The sequence below is a fragment of the Centropristis striata genome, chromosome 8, assembly GCF_030273125.1.
Source record: "Centropristis striata isolate RG_2023a ecotype Rhode Island chromosome 8, C.striata_1.0, whole genome shotgun sequence".
In the NCBI taxonomy this organism is placed as follows: Eukaryota; Metazoa; Chordata; class Actinopteri; order Perciformes; family Serranidae; genus Centropristis; species Centropristis striata.
The window spans coordinates 29,172,724-29,195,801 of record NC_081524.1 but is presented as its reverse complement, the minus strand read 5'-3'; the positions used below and the strand labels follow the sequence as shown (position 1 = coordinate 29,195,801).

The window sequence follows — 23,078 nt, the reverse complement described above, 5'->3', positions numbered from 1 at the left end:
CCACACTGAGGCGCTTGCCCTCTCGTCGTCCCTCCTGCACTGCCTATCGCACCGTGCCAGCGCCCCGTGCCAGAGGAAGTTATCAGCACTCTATCCCCTGCCCCTAATCCTCTCCGAGGTGGAGAGAAAGTGTTAAGTAGCACGTCTTCTGGCATTTATTAGAGAGGTAGAATGAACAGGTGTCTCAAGACCTAATCGCGCTGTCTTTAAATGAGCTGCTATTTTTAGTACACACTCCTTTTCTTGGAGATTTTCGGGGGAATGTACAGTAGAGGTGGTACAATGGGGGATTTCTGTTTCATATATCCTTCAGGGGTAATGCTGACACTGTCATACACCGTGCATGTTGATTTTCCTTATGTGGTTTGGGGGAGTAAACTAACACATTGTCATGGGGCTTTGGGAGGAATATAATGTGTTGGACTTTCTCCTAGATTTTACAGTGATTACATTTTTCTTCTGTATTCAGTGTCTCCACATTTTGGACATTTCCATACAAATACACACAAAATGGATATTCTTACACATTGTACACAGCACATATGTTGTCTCTGGTTTTGTTCTGCTATATACAACCTGCACATAACACATTAGTCTAAATGGTCACCAAAGAAAAAAAAACCCAAAACAAAAGACACAAACAGAATGAAACTGGACTCACAAATGTAGAAAATAAATGATATTCTGTAAAATAAAATTAATTGTATATTATAACATAAACAAGCACTGCTGGGAGTAGTCAACTACATGTAATCAAACTACTAGTCAAACTAAATTTTACAGCTTGCTGGTAGTTCAACTACATTCATATTTGTATAATGATACAAGTAGTTACATTACTTTTTTTGCAATTTAAATGTCATTAACTACTGAAATAACAAAACATTTGTTGGAATAATAGGAAAAGAAGGATTTTTAATGTTTATTTTACCATTGCTTCTCTATTGTAACTAAACCGCCTTTGACAAACCCTGCCCCGTTTTTCTTACACACACTTGACCTTTCACCTCTGTGTAGTTCATGCGTACAAAACTAAATAGTAATAAAGATTGCACAAATCAGATGTTCCAAACCCGACCAGTAGCCTAACACAGTGGTTCTCAGCCTTTTTGAGTTGTGACCCCCCAGAATAATCTGATGGGGCTCATGTCTCACCACGACAAGGCAACGAGTGAGAGCTACAAACTGGTATGAACAGCTGTTTCTCTGCTGATTTTGAATGATCATGTAAAAGAAAATAATGCTTTGTTTATGATGACAGTTTTGTTTAGTTTTGTTTAGTTTTAACAGCTGGCAGATTGACATTGTCCAATGTGCTCCAGGCACTGAAGACTTTTGATTGGCTGTGTGACTTTTCTCTACAACAGACCTTCTAGAACAGCACCCTCTTTTTATTATTATTTTTAACTTTAGCTTCTTTTATTGAAAAAAATATAAAAATAATATTACAAAAAAAGCACCCGTTTTTTATTTTTTATTTTATTGGAATATTATAATTGTATTTAATGTATGACCTGTGAAAAAAGTTAATAACTCTTTTTAAGAGTCCACTTTTTTATTAAATCAATAAAATTAAATCGTGTCGCTTTTTTGCTGGCAAGTGACTTTTGCATTATATTTCATTATATTTTTGTATCACATGTTTAATGTCAATTTGATCTTTTTTTAGTAGTTTGAACTACTTTGTAAAAGAATATTTTTTTCCAGAGGTTAGCTCTGCTGTAGTTCTTCCAGTGTGGAGTAACTTGTATCTCACAAGACATGCTTTCAAAGTAACTTCCCCAACACTGCAAACAAGCTGTTGAAACATGACAGCAGCAGTGGACGTTAATATAACTTATTTTCAGAGTGGTTCTAGCCTTCCCCAACTCGTACCAACAAACACTGCTGTGCTCCATAACTGAAAGTTGTGTCAAGCAGATTTAATGTTGTACATTATTGTAATATAAAATGTAAGATATTATTTAATTTTGCACAGTTGGTATGTGGGCTTGTTGTAATACTTAAAAAGACCGTGGTTACATTTACATTTAGTCATTTAGCAGACGCTTTTATCCAAAGCGACTTACAGGAAGAATAAAAGTAAACAATGAAGGTATAGTGCAAAAAGAGCTATTAGTGCATCAATAAGTGCTAGTGACAATTCTTTAAGGAGTAGAATTATCGTGTGGTGCTAGGAAAGAAGATGCTCTCTGAAGAACCGTGGTCATAGAAATAACATGCATATGCATTTTCTTGCAACTAAAGATAGAAAATAATTATTGCAGGTGACATTATAATGTACAGTATCATCATACTGTATGTGAAACACCATAATATAATGCACCAACATAAAATGTGTATCATAGTGTTACAGCCAAAGCAAGAAGAGAATTTAGCAGCCTCCAGTGAGAGATTTCCCTGCACGTCACTGTCCTCTGAGTGTTTTCAGACAGACATTAACCTCCTCTCCTGGCAGCACTGACTGGCTGGGAAAGTGTTAATGGTGTATGTAGTTGGTATTTACCCACTGAGCCATATTACTCCCTTATGATCTAATTATCACTCAGTCTGCAGTGGACTCAGAGGGCCTGCAGGGTCACTGCTTAGCCATGAGATCCCCTATCACAGATTCTCTACTATACTGTTGATGCCAAGATGAGGCTGCACCTCACTATCTGTTTAAACTGTCAAGCATTGTGGAATGCAAATATAATGCTTTATAATCATCTGAGGAGGCATGGGTATCATTTCATTGTAACATCTCTGCTGGGATGTGCTGTCTAGCCTGCAAGAAAGTTGTGAGTGCAAAGGATCCAGAGTAAGTGAATACACAGACACATGTAGATCACTATAAACTAATATATACTTAGTGGTTGAGTTGGAAGCCGTGTTCGGGCTTCTTTTGTCATACTCATGGTAGTCATGTGTAAAAAGTCACGCTTTCCCTGAGGAGAATGCTGCTACTGTACAGCTAACCACATCCCTACTGTTCTTAGCTGTTCAACCAACAGCTGGCTGACTGAAGTAGAAAGGTCCCGAGCTGCAGTCTGCTCAGAGACACGATGAGAGAGAGAGAGAGAGAGAGAGAGAGAGAGAGAGAGAGAGAGAGAGAGACCATGGAGTGACTGGCTGGGACTGCCCGACACACTTTGGGAAGGGAAGGTGGTGTAATTGGAAAGTAATTATGCTTTGGGTGGCATGTGTGGAAGCTCAGCGTGACAGAGAATACTGTGTGTGGGCCTGCTGGTAGATGTACAGATGCACACTGTTATTGTTACAATTAATGTCATTTTTGACATTGATTAGATATTAATACACCAGGTTGCACAGGGAAAATGTAGTGTCCCAAAGCTGCTTCCTGCACTATTACCTAAATATCCTTTACTGATAAAAGTTCATTAGTTTTAGAAATAGTTTTGCTCCTTAATGCCACGATGGTGCTTTAAATACTCACTAACACACCAAATGTGTATTGATTTGTGGCTAAAAATAGTACACAGCAAATTATACAAAGAGGCAGGTAAACAAATTGTTGGTTTTGGTGCAATGGTGAGCATTATTGCCTCACAGCAAGAGGGTTGGTTCAGGTTCGAACCCTGCTTGGGGCCCTTCTGTGTGTGCATGCTCTCCCTGTGTCAGCGTGGGTATTGTCTCACATCCAGGTTAGGTTAACTGCTGACTATTAGTTGCCCTTCACAGTTTAAAAATACTCCATTAAAAGTATAAGTCCTGAATTCAAAATGTAGCAAAGTAAAAAAATATGGATGTATGATCAGCAAAATGTACTAGTACTCTTTAAATTACTGGGTAGATAAGTAGTATATCCTAGTGCTATCATAATCATAAAACCATTATTAAGCATAGTAACTGTTAGTGTACTTGCCTGTGAGATGTAGTGGAGTGCAAGTAGAGTAACATAACATAGAGTTACTCAAGTAGAACAAGTATGTCAAAATGGCATACTTGAGTAAATGTACTTTCAAGCCAATTCACTGGTTAAACCTACAAAGAGTGATTTTTTTATCCACTGGGGGGCAGTGCAACAAACTGTCAACACAACATTGACATGATATCACTTTCAAGTGGACATGGTGGAGATGTTAGCAAACAGTTTACACATCCAGCAGACACAAACAACATTAGCATTATTTTTTTAGTCATGCTTTTGTGCACCTCATGATTGTGAGCCCAATATTCACCCTCCTTTAAAGTCTGTTTTACTCTCCACCAACACCTGAGTGAAATATCTGGCTCTTTAGCAGATAAATGCTCTACTATGTTAACCAGCAGTGGCTAACTGTGTCTGTCTGTCTGTTTGGTGCTGGGCAGGTAGCACACAGTGGGTTTATTCCAGCTTTTTTGCTGTAAACATGTGCCAACTGCTGCTGGAAAGGTGTTGATGAGAGCAGTGAGACTAAATGTACCAGTAAAGGGCGATTCTGTCTCATGAAATGTCTCACATTTACTAAAGCTTTCATAATTTGTCAGTTGATTTGACAATCAGTGCCCAAATGTTTTGACTACAGTATGAATGAATGATTGTATTGTCTGTGCCAGGCCTTGGAAGGCTGGCTTCTGTTTCGGCTGCCCATCAGAAGTTATTAGATGCACATTAACTGCTGTGGTGCATGTGACATATTGCCAAACTTGAGTGTGTGGGAATGTAATGATTCAGGGCTCATGATGCAGCTGTCATATCAGTGTATGTTTCTTAACAAAACTGTGGCAAAGAAGTAGTTTATGGGGTGAAAGAGAGACAGAGATTGCACAGTTTAGAGGCAGGTTAATTTTAAGCATCCTCTCCTCCCCTCCCCTGTGCTCATTCATGGCGATATCTTCAGAGGGCTCAGATTAATTAAATCTCTGGGATCTGACTAAAATGTTCAGGTCCTCGTGACAGCCTGCTGTGTAATTGTCCTGCTGTCTGTACAGAAGGTGCTGGATCAAACCAGCTCTCCTAAGGATCTCACTCCCATCTGAGCTGAATCAAATCCCCAGCAAGAGACTTGCAGACTTGTTTGCACTTACAAGGAGACCATGTATTTTGGTATCACTGCATGTACATTTTGGTTTGCTTTTCCTGTGGGGTTGCGGGGTAGAGTGTTATCTTCTAAGTCAATTTTTAAAGGGCCAATACACAAGCTCCAAGTAGAGTTATGCTTTTGCTGATATCTTTGGTCCAAGCTGTTTAAAGTGTACAGTCCAGAACATGGAAAGCAAAGAAAAAAGCAAAGTCATCTGTCTCAATTCCTGTTGGTGCTTTTTGTATTATAGTGTCGTTTCTTCGTCTCCTTGGTGTTCGTTTCTTCGTGGCAACTGCTGCTTGTGCTAATTACCCATATTTTGTGGGTTTACTGCGGTAACTGGTGCGTGTATTACTAAAACTGTCCTATCTGGTGACAGACAGCTATGCAAATCCTTCATAGACTGATTATAGTTTCAACTTTTGTTGTTTTTTTAATATTGAATTGACAAAGTCTGGCAAAAACCTCAGATGCTCAGATTAAAACCTGTTTTCACCTGAACTTTTATGCAGTTACTTCAATGGTTCCTTTCTTGAGTTTGATACTGATTTTTGTCCTGATTAAATAATATGCAGATTACTTTCTTGTTATAGTTGATCAGTAGCTATGTTTAAAAACATCAGAAATTCCGATAAATTACCATCACAATTTCCCACTACACAATGTGGAGGCTCAAATCAAGTCCAAAATCCAATCAATTCACAAACAACCAGCAAAAAGCAGAAAACATTCACAATTAATAAGCTGAATGATGGACGATTAGTTAATAACAAAAATATTTGCTGCTAAAATTCTCTGTCCGTTAACTTATTGATTAATTACATTTTTCTGCTGCTGCATCCTGTTAGCTGGTTTATTGCATTTGTAGATAAAAAGAATGACATCCAGCATGGTTTTTAGATGACTAAAATAAAAAAAGTTTTTTTTTGTTTTTAATTACTCACACATTCAAGAATAGCAGTTCAGTTTATTCCTATTTCTCTTCTTCTATCTCATTTTCAAAATGCCATTAAACATGGCACAAAAATTGAACCAATATGGCATAAAATGTACTTACACATACCCTCATAGAAATCCAGGAATCTAGTTCTTAGAAGTTTCTGCAGCACATCTGTCCACTAGAGAGCAGTGTAGCATCAGTCATTGTCAGACCTGAATGCTTCTCCATGCAAAGCCAGTGAAGCAAAGAGGGTTGAAACCCAAATACAGAACAAAATAACAACAGAGATTAAAAATAACTACAGCATGTGACTAACTAAAACTTTAAATTGCTACTTTGAAACTGAAAAAAGAGAGAATTGCGCATTGAGATTTGGAGATGGTTAACACAATCCTTCTCCTACCTCTGTACCAGTGTGTGTTTCTTGTTTGTGGGCATCCACGTGAAGCAGAGTGCAGGTTAAAGAGATGGTAAACAGAGACAGTATCCGCCCCCCCCAGGCCTCCTCAGCAGCTGGGATACTGAATACGTCACCTGTGACATTTTACACTCATTTTACTGCTCCATGTCAAACAATACACCGTGCGCTCACACTCACATATGCACACGTATGAGTACAGTACACACATGGATATGGGCACACATAGGCGGATACTCACACACGCACTTTGTCCGGCAGCCGTCCAGGCAGGCAGGCAAGCAGGCAGCAGGCTCGATCAGATAAATATGAGGCTTGTAATGCGACCACAGAGACGAGGCTGATGGGATCAATAAAGAACGGTGCTGCAGGTCATCGGGAGAACACAGCGAGGGGATAAATATGGACTGGCTCATCGGAAAACAGAGCAGCGAGACTGATGGGTACACAGGACTATATCTTCTCTCGTGTGTTCTCTCACCCATCTGACACAGATCAGACAGACAGATTTCTCACTGTGGTGTGCTCTACCTCTAACTAAAGTAGGCTGTTGGGAGGCTTCACGGCTGATGCTCTGCATGTGTACACACTGGTGTTAATGTGAAGTAGTTTTGCATGATGGAATTTGGTTTTCAGTAGACATTTCATTTGATCCTATTAGATTTTGTGAATGAATTCTTCATTATCATGCCCTTATTAGGTGTTTTATGTACATTAGCCCTACATGGAGCAGCTAGTGGGTGTTTTAAGTGGAGAGCTGGAAAGATGTTCTGAAAGATATTTCAGGGGTTTTCCATTTCCAGCAACAATAAGTTCTGGAGGAAAAATGATATACTCTTAGTTTAATTTACTGCTTCTGTGTGTTTATGCCATTGCAATTGAAATATATTTGGGTTTTAGAGTGTTTACTGGTCAAAACTGGCAACCTGCAGACATCACTGTGGGCCGTGCGATGTGCATGTTTCACTATGTTCTTAACAATAAATAGTGATGTTAGCATGGTGATGATATGTTGGAGCTGGCAAATGTAAACATCAAAATAAGTATCAGATCACTAATCTAGAATGACATTAGGAAATGTTGCTGTGTTTTGGTCAGAAACAGACAAAATGTAATTAACACATTCCCTTTCACACAGCTATATAAAGCTGACAATGTAATTAACATCAGCGATGATGAGGTGTGTGAAGTTCTGACGTGTGGTTCTCAGCTGCAACTTGTCTCTGCTTTGCTTATAGTGATATCTGGATATCAGGAGAGGTGGCAGCTTCAGTGTTAGATGGGAGACAGATGCTAGACAGTCGTGTTTGTGTGTTGCTGTGCGTTGGAGTGCTGGGTGTGCTGTCTTGGTTATTCTGTTAACTTCTACAAGTTAATTCCACATGAGGAATGTTCGGCTGTTTTGTTTCTGAGCCATTGTGGTCATACAGAGGGAAGGTCTAGGTTACTTAAAGCTGGGGGAGGCAGTTTTTCTTTTCTTTTTTTGGCATCATTGGGCAGAAATTCCAAAATGTCCTTTCTGCTTACAAACAACGTAACATATTCAAGTGGTCTGAGAGAAAAAACAGATTTCTCTATATTTCAGGAGACGTCATTTGAGAAAGAAGGCGTTTCTATTAGCCATCTCTGGTGAAACTGTACAAAAACTGAGTTTTGAAATAGAGTCTGGCAATATTGGTGAAGCATTTCAGAGATGGAGAGAAATGGTGCTAATGGTTTAGCCTTTTGCTAACCATAGCGAAAGGCTCATGGCTGTAGCTATTGCCACAACAGTAGCCAAAGGCTTTCGCTGCAGCCTTCTGTTTGGAGAACATGCAAAGTCCACACAGAGGAGCAACAAGCCAGATTTGAACCTGCGACCCTAACCCTAACCTTGTTGTGAGGTGGCATAGCACCACTGTGTAGCCCAGGGGGGGTTTATTGCTGCCACATAATAGCACAGGAACGGAGGGAAGGGCTTGAGGAGGGCTGTTTTGATTGCCTTTCCTAGCTTTAAGAGGAGTTGTAAGTAATAGTCATAGAGATTTGCCATTTTCTGGCTTTTTGGTTCTGAAATAGTCTGTTTGTTTAGTTTTGGTTTTATTTGCAAAGGTTGTAAGAAATGGAAGGTGAATTTAATTTTTCTTTTGATGCTGACAGGATTTTTAGGAATCTTATTTACAATGTCCAACAGTAACAGAAATAATTACCATAGGAACCTTTTCTTCTGTATAAAGTAGTTCCAATTAAAACTATCAACACGGAGCATTGTTTATGGAAACTACTTAAAATACTTAAATGTAAATGTTCAATGCTTAGAGCACCACAAAAGTCAGAATGTGTCTTTTGTAATTCAGGTGAACAGACAAGTTGTTTAGATTGGTGTTAATGGTGGTTCTATCAGTCATAATGGACTCTAATCATGCATGTGCTGCTCGGCTCGGTTGAACTTTACACAGAACGAGCTCCTGCTGCCAGCCTCATATTCTGATGCAGCCCAGTGTGCAGTTCAGTCGTCTTTACTCGCTGGTTATTCTGAATTTGTGTGCGGCTATGCTTCTAGGAATTGGTGGACTTTTGGTGTGTGGGACACTATTAATTATGAATTTCCCTTAGTGCTAAATAAAAACTTGCTCTTGTTGTAGAAAGCCACAGAGAGAGGGTGTTACTCACATGAAGCAGTCTTTTTCTAAGTTTAAGTTAAACACTTACTTTCCGCCATCTTTCAAACCATTCTGAATATTTATTTTCATTTCATTTTCATGTTGTTTACCTCATTACCCATTGTCATCACTGCATTGTCATTTTCATCAAAGCATCATCTATAATATCCTGAATATTATTCATATAATATCATTTATGTCATACACATTTTTAGTGCTATCAGTATTTTGTGTCCTTTGGATTGTTTTTCTCATCTCTTTGTGTTCTGTATGCACTGAGCTGTGCACACCTTTTTATTTTTTTTATGTTTTAGGATCAAAGAAGAACCAAAGCCTCAGCCGGCACAGTAAGTGAACTGCATTACCCAGAGTGCTCTAGGCTTTGACACTTCTTCCTGTCAGTTGGTGCTGTGTGCTTCATGTGGCTTTCTCCTCTTTGTCTGGGAGGAAAATGAAAGAAATGTCACTAATGTCATGGAAAGCAGCTGTAGTACAATGTTTGCACAGTGGCATTTTATTTCTATAAGCTTTGAAAGAGGTGCATTGACCACATTGTTGAATTCTGTGCTGGATACTAAACAGCTGACTTCCATGACATCAATGACGATGGCTTTTCCTTTCTACCAGCTTTGTTATAGCCAGGCCCCCAACCCCTCCCCCTTGTCCCTGGTCTCTAACTGGCTGCCCATTCTCATCCAGTGTGTCATCTGCACTCTGATTGGCTTGTGCAGCCTTGTACTTCAATCACAAATGTGGACTAGATGCACCTGCCCTGCTCTCTACTGTACTGTAGCTGCATTTTGACTGAATTCACCTGTAGGGCTAACCAGTCTGATAACCTGACCCCTGCTGCACCACCAGGCTGGAATAAATGACACTCCTGTTACCCTCAGCTGAGCGTTTGATGCAGCTCTCATTTCCATTGGCTGTAGAGCTTTCCTGCTTCTTCTCTCCTTCCCTCGACTGTAAGTCTGTCTGTACCATCTATCTTCCTTCTCCGATCTTTCTCTCTATATTTCTGACACTGTCTGGTTGTCAATGTTCCACCAATCGCCGCTCTGCCCGTGTCCCGGCCTTCTCTCTCTCTGCGCTGGTTGTAGTGAATGTCCCTGCTATTGTTCACTTCTTAGAAAACCCCCTTTCAGGACAGATTGTTTTCTCCCATGATGACTCATTGCGATGTTCCAGTCACACTTTGCTTATTTGAACAGGTGGTTTCCCTTTAGTGGGATCACTGAGCTGGTAAATAACGTCCTTCAGCCCCAGCAAAAGTCCCAAAATGACAAGGAGCCAGAGCCAGACGCGTAAGTAATAGTACAGACGCCTTCTGATCTCCTCCCAGTAGGCACAAACATACAGTGGTGATCCCAGCAGCTGGACGCACAGTATGTTTGACCCTAGTGGATATTAGACAATGTTACACAATTTCTCAGTGGGTTTCTTGAAGCATACAAGGAGAAAGTGGTGGTGAGGGAGTGGTGTGCCATGATGGATTCTACTCTCATAAATGATGTACTGCTTTGTGAGTTGGTACCAGAACTAATATACTAAAGTCAAGAAGAAAAACAACAGATAGTGTCAAATATGTTTGTGTGTTACTTTGCCCCAATACACTTATTTTTATGCAGTGAAAAAATAGCACTAAAATATAGTTAATTACATATTTTATATACCACATTAAGCAATTCTTATTTAATTTTTGATCTGTAATTAAATGGCAACAACTATAGGCTAATGTAAAATAAGGTTAAGTCATTGATAAAATGAATGATTTGTTTGTCGGTAAACTTAATGCAGTTTCAGTTAAATAGGGACAAAGGGTAATATGACAACAACAACCTGTTTCTTCGAGCAGTCTCATTTGGGACATAGTGCTTTGTTTTTCTTTTCTACTATTTTATAAGAGCCGAAGTCCAAATTCTGTAAAATGTAGGCTATGCACTACGGTATAGTGTTCAAGATCCCAATATCACTTTAAACGTTTGGGTGTCAATCTTTTAGAGACATTTTAACTCATAATGATTGGAGTTCAAGTGTAACTAATAACATACTAATTAATATATCAGGGCTTTGGAACATATACAGGAAGGGGGATTGAGTCGTTAATGTTATTAATTACAGCTGTGTGCCTATCCTATTTTTACAAGTCAAAATATGTGCCCTAAAAAGCAACTTTGAGTAGGTTTAAGTTTTGATGTACTAAAATATACAAAGCAAAACTAATCAGAATCAAAATAGTTTATGCTCATAAGCCCACAGCCTACTCTGCAATACTATTGGGCATTTAACCTTTTTTTTTTTTTTTTTTTTAGCTTTATTTTGTTGTTATTTTAAAGACAACCTTAGGCAACGTTATATGGTGAAGTCCTTATTTTCAGTAGCAGCCGCAGCAGCAGCTGCAGAAAAGCTGACTCAGCACCGAGAAGCAGCTAACGTTACGCAAAGCTAGCAACTAGCTTGGCAAGTAGAGTAGCTAGCGAGCTAAACAGACCTCTTTCTCAAAAGTGTGTAGAGACCGCGCCAGAGCAGAAGAAAGCATGAATATTGGACCAGACATTCAATTCTAAATAAATGGTTATCTTGTTTTTGTCTACTAGATAAGTGAAAATAGACAATTGTTGGCCAAGTTTGCTTGTTAGCATAACACTTTTGTGAGCTAAGTATTGAGATCTTTCACTTCATCACCCTGTTAAAATAATCGCCTAACTTATTTTTGCAAGTTTTGCAGGAAACACAAAAAACTTCACCAAAAGTGTAACATATGACATGTATTGATCATTTCACTCAAAAAGGATGTAACAAAGGATGGCTATTGGCATATTAATAACACTATGTGTGAATTATGTAACTTAAGAAAAATAAATGACTTAGGCAATTTTTTGAACATGCCTTTGTGACTTAAGCAAGATATGGTAACACTTTATTTTGAAGGTGTCTGCATAAGAGTGACACAAGCCTGTCAGAAACATGACATGACAAGTATCATAAGCATTAATGTTACTTCAAAGTGTCATTAATGTTCATGACACATCCCACGTCATGTTTATGACACGCTCATGTTACCAATATTAGTGTCAACAATAAAACACTGATAAACTAAACTGATAACTAAACAATCTCCCTCTAGCTCTTCTTTGATGGGTTCTTATCTGATACCTATGAATGTGGCAAATTGTCAAAGAAGTGATGATCTTAAAGGGGTAAAATCACATGATCTGATCAACTGAAGATGTAGGCGATTTTACCATAGGTGGCCGGCGTCACGCGGAGATGATTTAGGCAAAAAAAACAATTTTAGCAAAAAATGACTTATTTTAACAGTGTGACGACTTCTTAGCGGCTACCATAAATTAGGGTTATGTTAGCTTTAAGTCAAGAGCTGGAAAACTTGTTATATATGATGTGACTGCTTAAAACAGAAACACAAGCTTAATTCCTTCAGTTTAAAAGTAGGCTATTCTATATTTCCACATTAGAATGTCTAAAAATGACTAGGCCTATGTTATATATATTGTTGTGTTTTGTACTCATGTACACTATCCAACAATATGCAAAATCAGAGAAGTCTGGAGTCTATTCCATTTGATCCCCTTTCATTTGTGTTATATCCCCTTTACCCTCTCTAATTGTTGTGACTTCCAGAGAAAATATGTTGTCTTGACCATAGACAGCTGCCATGGGAATGAACAAGACATGATATGAATGAACGTGATTAAACAAGACATAAAAGACGATTTTTATACATTATATCCTCTGTGAGCATAACGGATACTGTACGTTTATGTTGTTCCAGATTGGAGGAAGTTACTAATTTGCCTTTTAATAGATGCTGTTAATACAGACACATGTGTGCTTGTTAATACATGTCATGCCTATGCTTTCAGTGCCAACATTATGTATTAAGTATAGAGGAGTTAAAATTGAGCTCAGACAGTTTTTGGCAGAAGTAGAGTCCAGGAGCTTGCAGAGAGCTTGTAGTTCACCCTTGCTGTTGGGTCTGTCATATGTCCAAGAGAGAGGCTCAGGTTACTGGCTGTGTGTAGCTGCTCTGGTGCGGCCCAGAGGTAAGAGAGCTCCGATACGCTAGCATGGGATGGGACAATGAGCAGCGTATGATTACTCGTCAGCAGTGTCACCTACATTTGACCGTGTTTGACCGAATAAGCAAACCCTCTGGAATGGGCTGTGTACCAGCTGCTTGCTGCCACTGAAATCTACTCTCACTCCACAATTAGGCTTTATTTTTTTTCATCATGTTTTTCTTGGTAACTTGTGTAACAGTGTGCATTTTACAGACTGCAGTCAAACTTGTAAAACTCTTGTGAAAATGGCTTTTTAAAAGTGTTTTTTTTTATAACCTTTTTTGCCCCCAATAGGTGAGTGAGTGTTAGAAAACTGATACAGAGGAAGGGAGAGGTAATCATTGGTTATCTTTAGCAGCTCTTCTCACTGACCTTGTCTGTCAATAGTGCAGGGGCCCTTAGTTCATGTAGTGGCCCGGGATTGAGCTCATGTCTCTGTAAACGTTTGAGTGTAAGGGGAGATTAAGTGAGAATAAAACAAGATTGTTTGTAGTCTTATTTCCTTGATCCTCCGAGACAGTGGCTTTACCTCTTGTATCACAGTCTTCATCACTCTGTTATCAGGCCCTCTGTCAGTAAATGAGATTTGGTGGGATCTGTTAAACAAGGCTACATACTAATCTCCGCTTGGTAAACACACAAAGGCTGTGACACAATTAGCCCTTTAATCCCTCCGTGGGTACAACGGGGGGCATGCCAATGGCACTCTATCTAATGTTTAGATGGCACAGAGACTCGCTCACACACACAGGTAGTCGTCAGGTGGTGTGCAGACATTACATTTGGGCTCTAAAGATCTGGTTGTGGGTAAAGGAAGCGCATTTATCTCAAACGCAGAGCTGTATGTGGTAAAAGGATAGCGTTGCTCAATAATTCACAAGTGCTAATGAATGTTGCAGGGGATATGTGGGGCGAAACCAATTCTAATCGCTATATTATGAAGTCAGCCCAGTGTTTAGTTTCCAAGGAGACGCTCAATTGACATGTGTCATACAAAATGCATGCGAAGAGTCCATGCAGGTTTTTCAGTAGCCTCTCAGGACTTGTTAGGAGTTAAGAATCTACTGTATAAGATCAGGTGTAATGTATCAGTAGGAGGCCATCTATAGGACACAAATAGTAACACAATAGACACTGCACTGACAAATGCTTATTGGATAGGAGGCTTTTCTGTCTGACATTACTTATATTTCCTATAAGTAATACAATTGAGAAATATTAATTGTGTGTTGGTAATATCATTATCTAACAGTGCAGCTCTAGGGTGTTCTCCTTCTCACCTTACGACTGTCCTGATATAGAAACACAGGTGCAAATGATTCATTAAACGCAGGGGAACCTGAGAAAGTGGAATTAAGTGATGTTCTTAAACTTGCAAAGCAAATTTGATACCCTCCCCCCTCCCTCGATTTGGGAGAGGTGCGGTATCAAAGGAGGAGCTCAGCTTTGAAGCTTCTGAGGTCATGGTGTCTGCTTTTCCTTTCAAAATCTCACACACTGCACATGTCAGAGGTTATATCAGTTAGACAGTTGATAATAGGATCTTATTGTGTAGGTGTGATTTTGACAACAGGACTAATGAACCAAATTCTTGACAATACATTGTTGTTGAAAGATTGTTGTCCAGCCTTAAACATATTAATGTGGATGCCAGTTAGACTGTTACAGAGAAAATAAATATCCTATATGCCAATATTGATAAAACTAAAACAATACATTATATGGATTTGTGTGCAGTCATTTTATTCAACTATCTGAAGTAAACCAAAGCACTTTAAAAAAAAAAAAAAATTTTTTTTTAGGTTATGTAGTTATGTACTGTGTCCTTGCATCAATGTTATTGATACGAAGAAGTTGCAAAATGTAAATAAACAGAAAATGCATCAACTTCAGGTATTTAGAATGTATAGTTATGTTTGTCAGAGCAAATGTAGCAAATTTTCACAGTTTCATTTTTATTTTAGACAATATCACAATTTTTTGGACTCAGGGTTACACTATACAAATAAGCATTCAATTAATAAATAAATCAGACCCCAAACCTTTTATATAGGCCACCAAACCTTATCTCCTTTTCCCTAATTTCTGTCCTTCCCTTTCACTTACAGGAAGTTGCACCAGCAGTTTGAATCGTATAAGGACCAGGTTAAGAAGATGGGGGAGGAGTCTAAGCAGACTCAGGACCAGAAGAGCGAAGCCCCAACCTGCGGGATATGCCACAAAACCAAGTTTGCCGATGGCTGTGGCCACCTCTGTTCATATTGCCAAACGAAATTCTGTGCTCGGTGCGGAGGACGAGTGTCTCTGCGGTCAAATAAGGTAACAGTGGCTCGTATGCTCGGTACTCTCTATTTCTAAGGACACACATACACACACACACATACAGATGTCCCGCCCTCAGGCAGATTTCTCCCTACGCTACTATTTGAAATCCAAGGTTATGAAACGTTGCAGTGAAATCATAATCTGGGAATTGAGCCAACAGTGTCTCTAATGGCAACTAATGTTTTTCAGATTATCAACATCCAGTCAGAGACTCTCTGCATGCCGTGTTCTAGTTCTGTTCACTCTTATATGTTGATTCACAGCTGTACATTTCTTATTCATGTTTACTGTAACTTACAGTTGTTCTATTTCACCACTGGAGGGAACTGTTCCTCCTTTTCTTTTCCCACAAAGGAACCTTATTGCTGCTTTTGTATGATGTGGCACTCCAGTGCCTAACTAACCTCTGTCAAATCCTCCCCACAGACTAAGCCAAAGCTTTTAGTATTAGGCCGCTTAAATTTGAATCATGAGTTTGAGTGTTTTTATGTGATGCCATACAATCCTTTGCTGTTGGAGTATGTGACAGTACTACCAGGACCTACTAATGCCACTCACAATCTCTCTCTCCCTATCTTTCCTTCCTTCCCATCCCCCTCTGTCTCCCTCTTTCTTTCTTTCTGCTGCATTCCTGCTCTCATGGAATTGCAACAGGAGGACAAAGTGGTTAGCAAATTATTTTTCTGCGTGTCTTGGGACTGTGTCTGAACACAAACATTGTTTGTGAAATGCTGTGATATGTACTGTATATATGCACATACAGCAGCCAACAATGACATGAAATAAGCAAGAAAAATCCTGATTAGTCTTTGTCTGTGAGTCTTCCATGTTATGCTGAAAAATATTGTTCTGAAGAGGGTAAAGTGTCTTTGGTATGGTGCTTCTGAAGTAGACATTTAAAAAAAAAAGTTAAAAAAGACACCTAGGATTGGAATACAAAGAGATAAACCAGCTTTAAGGAATAAAACAAGCTCCTCATGAAGTAAAATGTACCTGTCAAAAGAAGTTCTATTGTGACTGTGAAAACAGTTGTTTAATATCTGCTGTAGCTCTAGAGAGAACTTTACAAAGTGTGAAAAAAAATCCCTGATGTCATCTGGGTTGTATAGGTTTGTTCTTCAGACTTTTTTAAACAAATATTTAACAGAAAGCCTGTATTACTCGGTTGAATGAAAATGTTTATGCTAACAATGAAAGACATGTTGCATTGTGGAAATTGTGGCATCCAGCATTGCACAGTTTTTTAAAAATGTTTTTATTTTATTTTATTGTTTAAATCTGTTTGTAGGTGCAAAACTTAATTACTGGATTTCCATTGTATTTATATTGGACCTTTCTTTAAATATTTAAATATTTAGATTGTAATGTCCCTGTCTTGCTGCTGCTGTTGCTTTATAATAATAATAATAATAATAACAATAATAATGATAATAATAATAATAATAATAATAATAATAATAATGATAATAATACTTATTTCAACAAGCAGCTGGGGGGAAGTATCTTATCTGACCACACTTTTGGTAGAAAGGGTTTTGATCAATATGAAAGCCCACACCCAATCCGAACTATCCAAATTCAATGCTAACATGTCGTCCTACATGTGATGTATAGAACAATATAGATCAGAGAGGAAAAACAATAATGACTGATTGCAATATTGAATTCTCCTGTGGATTCTCTGTATGTGTGATGCTATATTTGTTTAATTAGTTGGTACACAGACAGCCAGATGAACACCTCGCAGGGGTCATATCATTGTCCTTGTCTATGTATAACATAGATTTCCCATAGCTGTCTTAAATCTTACCTGCTTGTGTTTAGTAACTTAACAGTCTGTAAGCCACAATGGAGGGAAGTACGTACCAGCAGAGAAGCAGGGACACTGGGAGAGACCTCTGCCCTGCTGCTCCCTCCACTGCCAGGACCCCAGTTGTACAGGCTGCCATTGTTCGCCAGGAGATAATAGCAGGGAGATCGGTTACCTTGTTGTACAGATGGTGTTGAGTAATAACAGTGGCAGCAGGCTGGCGATGGACAGTCAGGGCATTGGCGGAGAGGCCCCGGAATGTGCCACTGAGGCATTGCCAGCTATTTACCTGGTGGTGCCTTGGCCTCCTGGCACTCAAGGTCAATTCTCCATATAAACTGTGGATGCTGATGTTAATAGAGTGTTACTCAAAAATGACCTCAGTAACACTCTATGGTTGTCTATACTGAGTTAAGCTGCACAGCCCAAAGGAAAATGAAGGAGTAAACACTTGCTCCCAGTCCAGGGAAGTCACTCCACTATCTCTGTGCTCAACAATACTGCCATATTTCAAATATTTCTGCAGATATGCTTTCAGAATAAATCGAAAATCTAAGAAATTGCTTATACAAAGACTTGTCTTCAGCAAGGGAGCAGAGTAAGCGTTTATGGCAGGATACAGAAGTTCAGATGACAGCGTCAGTCAGAGAAATGGTGAGCCAGCATGGAAATGAGCAGAAGAGGTGATGTGTGTGTAAAAAGAGGTGGGTTGGTTCACTAGTCATCCTGCCATATACACAGTCTGTTCACTATTTATCTGGTAATAGAGTCCAGTGTCTCTGGGCTGACAGGGGCTATTAGGGACCAACAGGGTCAGCAGGGCCCAGCGAAGGCAAGGGTTTTCTTTTTAACTGCCAGATGAAAAGATTATTTTACAGCTCTCTAAGAGATAGAGAGACAGAGAGAAAATGTATATTATTAACCACAGTGGGGAATTTCAGAGTTACAGCAGCTTAGAGCAGAATAGACAGTTAATGATCAAAAACCCTATTCAATACATAAAGAAAATGGCTTAAATATGTGGCATACATATCTAACGTACAAATACACCTGTGTGAAGTGGACAAAGTGCAAGTAGTGCAAAAAATAAATGCGAAATATACTATATAGTTGTAGTGCAGTTATCGATCAGATAATTGAAAGATGTTGGGAGGTGTATGAGTACAGAGTGTATGTATCAGTCTTAGTCCACCACCCTGTTCTGACACATGGGGGCTGGTTGTACTTGGCAGGAAGGACCTCTTGTTGCAGCCATTGTCATAGCAGAGCTAGATCAGTCTCTTTTACAGAAAGTGTTCTGCCTTTTGACTAGGAGGTCATTAAGAGGATGTGAGAAGGAGGCGTCATTGAGCTGAAGTGCAAGTTAATCAAGTAAACATCTGTGAGTCGGTCACATTTGACCTGATGTCAGGTAACATGGGTTGCTTTACTGTGTTTATGTATAATCAACGGTTTTGTAATTTATTAGTAGAACTTGTGTAGATGGCTGTATTGCAGAAGGAGGTAGTTTGATGGGCTGTGAATGTTGTTTTATACTAGCTGCACATTATTAGCCAACACAGAAGGCTACACGTGGCATAAATTGTGTTAGATTTGTGATACACAGTAGTCCACAAGGACTGTTGTGATATTGATTGCTGATTGTTTTTCATGGTCATGATTGTAGTCTCAGATGGACAGAAGCTTTGATTACTCTGCCACGAACAACGGACCATATTTTGGTTTACCCAAGCAGCTTGTCCAAAAGCTTGTGTGTCAGTGAAAGAGGTGGCAGTGGTGAAATCTGCCCTTTTTCCATCCGTCTACTCTTTCCCTCTCTCACAGATGGTGACAGCAGTGGCGAGAGAGATCTTGTTCTGTGAAACGCCATTGAATATTTACAAGTCTCTATGTCTAGGACAGGTAGCAGAGCTACGTATGGCACACTGGAATATGATATAGAGGGACTGAGAGTTAAAAAGCTGGTAAGCTGAATGTAAGCTTTGACCCAACTCTGATCAATAAGATAACATTATGTTCAGCTGAATCTACGATTCCTTTTGATATGTAGTCACAATTAACCACTAAGCCTTATCACAACAAGCTGAATCATAGATATCAAATATCTGTGTCGAAAACAATCACTGATCATTGATTTTACCAGGTAGCTTACCCTCTACAGCATATACTTGAAGAACAAAGTACAGAGTGACATTTTGGGGGTAAAAAATAAAATGCCTTTGATATAGATAAACTGTGTGTCAATGGTGAAGTGTTCAGAATCCCTGCTTGTAGCGGTGGAGCTCCTCACCATTTCCTCTGATGTGGCTTCAAAAGGGCCTGAGGAATCAACAGTCTCCAGGGAGGAAGTCATTTGTGATTAAAGCAACTCTTGAAAACGTTACATGTGCTTCTTGGCCCCTCAACATTTCTGCTATAAAATAGAAAAAGGAAGTACTACAGTGCTTTAAAGGGCCCTCTTTCAGTTTTTAACAGCATTTTAGTGAACAGCATACTGTAGTAAATTAAAGAGATTTGTGGGTCTGAACAGCACCGCAGAAATTATTATCATCAGCAGAAGACAGCATATGGACTCTCTTTATTCTATATGCTGCAATAACCTGTTTAACAGTATATTCCCAAAAATATTGATTTTGAGAATAAAAAAAATCACAGGCCTCATTATCATCATAATTCCTAAAATGTGTTATACATGTCTTCATCATATCTAACTAGTGTGTTAGCATGCTAATGTTAAGAGAACTGACTATTTATGTAGCAATGAACATGTGCAAATAAAAAACCTATAGAAAATAAAGAAATGTGTTATATTGTGCTGAAAAAATATGGAAAATTACTGAAGAAATTATATATCATTTATAATGCTCATCATTTACATCTATGCTGCAGAGCTTGTGTAAGGTATGAATATATTCTTATTATATTTGTGTTTACAGAAAGATGCACAACTCTGCATTTCCCAAACTGGCAGTAGAAGGACCTTTAAAGGGTGCTAACGTTGTTAGCTTCACAATGCTACATAGGGAAAAGAGGATGGCCATTAGCTTTCTTAAAAAAATGCTTTCTACAAAAAAATGAATTGATATGGTCATTGTATGACTCATTTTGTCTATTTTTTTTTATTTTTTATTTGAATTTTCTGGCATGTTATACATTGCAAGACGTTTTAACCAGTTATTCAAATGGCACATGAACGCGGCGTAGCTCCTGACATGTTTATGTCCATATTCTGTGATCTCATGACTTGAAGAGTAACGCATAACGATAGCAATGAGAACAGCTGCGTTGTGTTTGTATGTGGTCACAGCACAGACTCGTATTTGTTAACGCCAGCACAGAAAAAGCAGTGCCAGTCAGTTTTTCTGCGTAACCGCGTTGCTCTGCCTGTCCATTGGACTGTGAGAGCAGAGCTGGGACGCGCCGCATATGTAATGAGCTCTCATCAACTCCGGCACAGCACAGATGAACTAATACAGCGGTGGTGGGAAACACAACGTGATTTGACGCGTTATTTGCTCGGCTCACATGTTTTTTCCTTTCCTGGAGACCTACTGACATTGAGCCTGGGATTGTTTGTTTGACGGATCCGGTGTAACGATTCAAGATTGGAATCCGTTATTCCTTCAAATGAATTAATGTCTTTCGGATGCTGTAATTGCTTAGTTGATAGAAAGAGAGAAGACGTGCGTTGATTTTATTGGATCGGATGTAGTCAGCGGAGTCCCTGGTGTAACCTTCACGGTGTTTCCAGCAGCCGCTGTCCGGCAGGCAGGCAGGCAGCCTGTTGTGTGGACTTGGAGCTGTCCGCGGTGCTGAAGGTCGGCTGTTTTCTTCATTTCCAGGAGCTGCGGACAGTCGTCGCCACATTATAAGGACTTAAACACGGCGATCTTTCCGCACAGACACAGTGTTTTCCCTCAGTGGCACCATGGGTAAGCTTCGTAAGCATGAGGCTGCAGCTGCATCGCGTTTTTCACCGGTCATTTTGTTTGTCAGAAATGTGTCCATTCCAGCACTCTGGTGTAATGTGTGCTGCTGTAATCCCTCTCTGGAAACCTGACAGGTTTCAGTCGCATACGCCCTTTTGAAGCGACAGCATACATGACAATTTCATGTTTTCTTCGCAGTATTTTACCGTATGTGGTTTCAGTGAGCGCGCCTCACGTCTGTTCAAAATTTCTAACACGATTATTTAGGTCTGAGAGTGGCTGGAGGGGATGTGTGAGTCGGACAGACATCAGCTATTTCTCCTTAAAAACCACAGGGTTTCTACAGTATTCCCCTCCTCTGCCTCATGTCTCTGAACTTCAAACAAGGAACATAAATATTCATCAAGTCTATTATTATTACTGGCGCGCACACTAAAATTAGAAGCTCATTAAAATGTAATTCACCACGTGCAGTCAGCGTTGGAGCATGTGAATGTAGGCGCTCCCATTTCATTCTCATTGGCCACCAAATGAATCACACCAAAAATGCCATTTAAACTTTTTTATTCTGGAGAACTGCCCAAAAATGCCACAGGGCAAAGAAAAAATATGTTTATGTAGTTATTTTACAAGATACATCTATGATGTAGAACATAGAAAATATCTATGCAGGATCATGTAGTTGTTCTCATGCTCCTGAAAATACGAGTAATATTATAATATTCTTCATTTACCTACAAATGCATTCAAATATCTGTCATTGCAACACATTACACTTTGCTCCGGAGTGCATTAGATATCCTTGACCTGTGTACTTAAACTGGACACAGTCCAGACTGGGATGTTCTGAGGAACACTCCACTCCCCGAACAATGAGTCTTTAATGAGTGGTTCAGCTCACCTCAGTTCAGGTGAAGGAGAGAAACACCAAAGCAATATGATACCTATGACAGGTCATTTACCTCCACATCAATATTACAGCATGTGCCATCTCCAGTTTGTACTTTACTTCTTTTTTAGTTTTAGTTTTCTGGTAATTTTTGCCTTTAGCTGACAGGAAACTGTGAAAAAGACAATTCAATGTAATGCCAGATGAAATTGAAACAAGGGGCTCAATCAGGATGCCCACGTCATTTCTTTTAACAATCAAATAAAATGAATGTGGGAGCCACGGCCATCAGTACGGCCCTGTCTTAATTTTAAACAGCCTCTAATGGAATCAAGCGTCTCATTTTTGCATTTTTATTTTACATGTACTGAATGAATATAAAATGAATGAATGCAAAAATGTCATTGATTTAAATTAACATTAAAGCCGGCTTTTCATTTGAGCACACTGTGATGTGCCTGCACGGATACTGCTGATTCACTCTGGAGCCTCTGTTAAGTAATGTTGTAGTGCAGTTTAATGGCCACAAGAGAGAGCTCAGTGCTCTCTCTTACTGCAAATCTATCTGGCTCGCATGTGAGTGTATGACTCCCCCAGGAAAATTTTGAATGGAGCAGGCAAACGGAACATGGAAAGTACATTGCTGACGGCCACATATTATTTTCTACATGTGTATTGTATATACTGTAAAGGGTAGGACTAGTCACCACAGAGGATGGTGTTTTTCAAATACTAAACCACAACATCTTTATGAGACAAGGCTATATGGTGCACATCATTTCGTAATAGATAAGTGTTTACAGTCAAAGATAGTTTGTGGCGTCAAAGGCTGGTGTTTTTTTTTGTTATTGCTTTTCTCACTCTCCTTAGCAGACACACATATTTTGTAAGATTATATTTGCTGGTATCACTGAAAACACCCTCTGTCTGAAGAGAAAGTATTAGAAAGGAAATTATTTATTGATCCCATGGCACTGGGTGTTTGTTTCCCTTAATTCAGTGCCTCAGTAAACAGCCTATAGCACATTTAATAGAGT

The 23,078-nt window shown here is 39.3% G+C and overlaps 1 protein-coding gene across 1 annotated transcript in view; it reads left to right on the top strand.

Moving 5' to 3' along the window:
• Positions 1–23,078, top strand: part of rims2a (regulating synaptic membrane exocytosis 2a) — a 155,522-nt gene that overhangs the window by 16,101 nt on the left and 116,343 nt on the right. Inside the window, exons 3-6 of the mRNA XM_059339740.1 lie at positions 9,321–9,353; positions 10,218–10,310; positions 15,197–15,407; positions 16,068–16,079. Coding sequence (XP_059195723.1) covers positions 9,321–9,353; positions 10,218–10,310; positions 15,197–15,407; positions 16,068–16,079 — 349 coding nt within the window. The remainder of the gene's footprint in view (positions 1–9,320; positions 9,354–10,217; positions 10,311–15,196; positions 15,408–16,067; positions 16,080–23,078) is intronic.